We start from the raw sequence: 2220 nt of genomic DNA on the forward strand, positions 1-2220 counted from the left end.
AGTCCGCGTTTTCCATGTGAGGCGCGCTGGAGCCTGGAGGTGGATAATAGCTGGTGGAGCTCGCTGTTTCTCATGCCATGCTGGGCCAGAAGGGCTCCGGGAGACATGCATTTACCCATATCCGGGTTGGAGGAGAGGAAAAAAAGTTTCATTTAAACCTGGACGACAAACTTTCAGCATGAAGCCACACTGACACCTCCGCGGCCGCCGCTGTCAGCGACGCATTTCATCGCCGGTTGGAAGAGAATTACAGCGCTAGAACACAGCTTCGTGTTCCCATTGAAGGTTTTTTTTTTCCTGCTTGTGTTTTTCCTCTGTCTCGTTTGAGTGTGTGCGAGTGTGCGTGGGTCCCTGTCACTGTCTGAAATGTTCAAGTGACAATGGCAGCGCAAGTGGCATCAGCACCGACGACAACAACTAATAATAAAAACAAGAAATTGTCTGGTAGTTTGGGCCAAGAGCTAAATTCGGGGAAATCGGGAGGAGGAACTATACAGCGATCTGGAGCAATGCTTGGAGCTGGAGATGGGACTAACACAATGAATAATGTAGACCATCTCCACCGAAACGAGCTCAACATGGTCAATTCAACTTCTTCTGCGAACAACAATTCTGACACACGAGAAAAAGACAGTGGAAATATGATCACGTCTGTTGCTTCGTCTAATTCGACGTCTTCCTCGATGGAAACGAGTTTGATAGCGAACCATAAACTGAAAAATGTTGGAAGCGGAGATCCCCCGCCTCAACAGCAGGCGCAATTTAACCAATTTCCCCAGCATCAGCAACGCCAAATACCCAGTAATAACATCAATAACAACAGCCAAGCGACGAGAGGAGACCCTGATCATCAGCACCACGGAGGAAAAGAGGGTATTTTGGGGAGCCAGGCTGAACAGCAGATGCTGGGCAAAAGTGAGGGGAATCATACCTGTAAACCGGGGGAGCGGCTGGGCGCCAGGTACGACCACGCCAACCTAGGACCAACAAGTAACAACATCAGCAACCAGCCCCATGCGGGAGGAAACAACAGTGTTTCTGAGTTTAATAATTACTATGGCACTTCCAGAGTAGGGCCCTATGATCAACATGGCGGGCAACAAAGCACTGGGATGGGGATAATGCACACCTCGGCACCGAACAGCATGGACCCAGTGCACAACTCCCACGAAGGGTACCATAACAGCCAGTACAACCACTACCCGGGCTACCGAGCGGGCTACGGTATGATGCCCTCCTCTAGGCAGGGTAATAACCTGCTGATGGGCCCTGGCACCAACCCTCCAGCTAGCCATGGCAAAGCTGCCATGGGAGCTGCCTCTGCTCCTGGTGTGAATGTGGGGGGCTTTCAGAGGTTTCCCGGACAGAGTCAGCATCCCCCCGGAGCCACTCCGACCCTCAACCAACTGCTGACGTCTCCAAGTCCAATGATGCGAGGTTATGGAAGTGGCTACCACGATTATAACAGTGCCACTGCACAACAACAAGCTGGCATCGGGATGGGCAAAGACCTGAATTCCCAGTACGGATCCACGTCCCACGGGTGGGGAGGACAACAAAGAACCCACCCCTCCATGAGTCCCGGGAACGGAGGGCAAGGTATCAGCAGATCGCAGGTAAATCGTAGTTTTGGAAACAGCTGTAGCTTGCTGAACTTGAAAGTTACTCTGTAGCTGAACTGTGTCACTGCTGCCTTCCGTTAGTGTCTGGTTGACGTTTGAAATGGCTAAATGTTATTATACCGTTAATAACATGTCCCTCTCCATTGAATTTAGTTCGTAAACAAATATTCAGCTGAAGGAAAAATAAAATCTAAGCACATTGATTGAGTCCTGCTCAAGGTGACTCCTGCTGCGAGCAAAACAGACGCCTGTCACACTGTATTTAACGAGGATAGGCTTTTTTTTCTGACCAATTAAATTGTTTATCTTAAATAGACTGGACTGTTTTTGTGCGTAAAGGCGCACAAAATTGAGTAAAATGAAAATTACTTATGAATATTTATTTGCTTAATATGCGATTACATTGATATGTTTTTCAGTGTAATGTTTCTTTCATATCTTATATTTTAGGCAATGTGATTCATGTTGGATATTTTGCATGGCAGAGATTTTCTTTGAATTAAAAAAAAACAATATATATATATATTTGTTGGAGAGATTCGCCCTGCTGCCGACGTGGTTGCCGACACGTTGCAAAACGCCCTATGAAAGAACGGGC

The 2220-nt window shown here is 47.8% G+C and overlaps 1 protein-coding gene across 1 annotated transcript in view; it reads left to right on the plus strand.

The window, feature by feature from the left end:
• Positions 1-380: 380 nt before the first annotated feature.
• The window catches only part of LOC310814095 (AT-rich interactive domain-containing protein 1B-like), a gene marked incomplete at its 5' end in the record, with an annotated part of 159818 nt that continues 157978 nt past the window's right edge, over positions 381-2220 (plus strand). The window contains one exon of the mRNA XM_083683357.1: positions 381-1616. Coding sequence (XP_083539483.1) covers positions 381-1616 — 1236 coding nt within the window. The remainder of the gene's footprint in view (positions 1617-2220) is intronic.

This window comes from Argentina silus (assembly GCF_951799395.1).
Source record: "Argentina silus genome assembly, chromosome: 13".
NCBI lineage: Eukaryota > Metazoa > Chordata > Actinopteri > Argentiniformes > Argentinidae > Argentina > Argentina silus.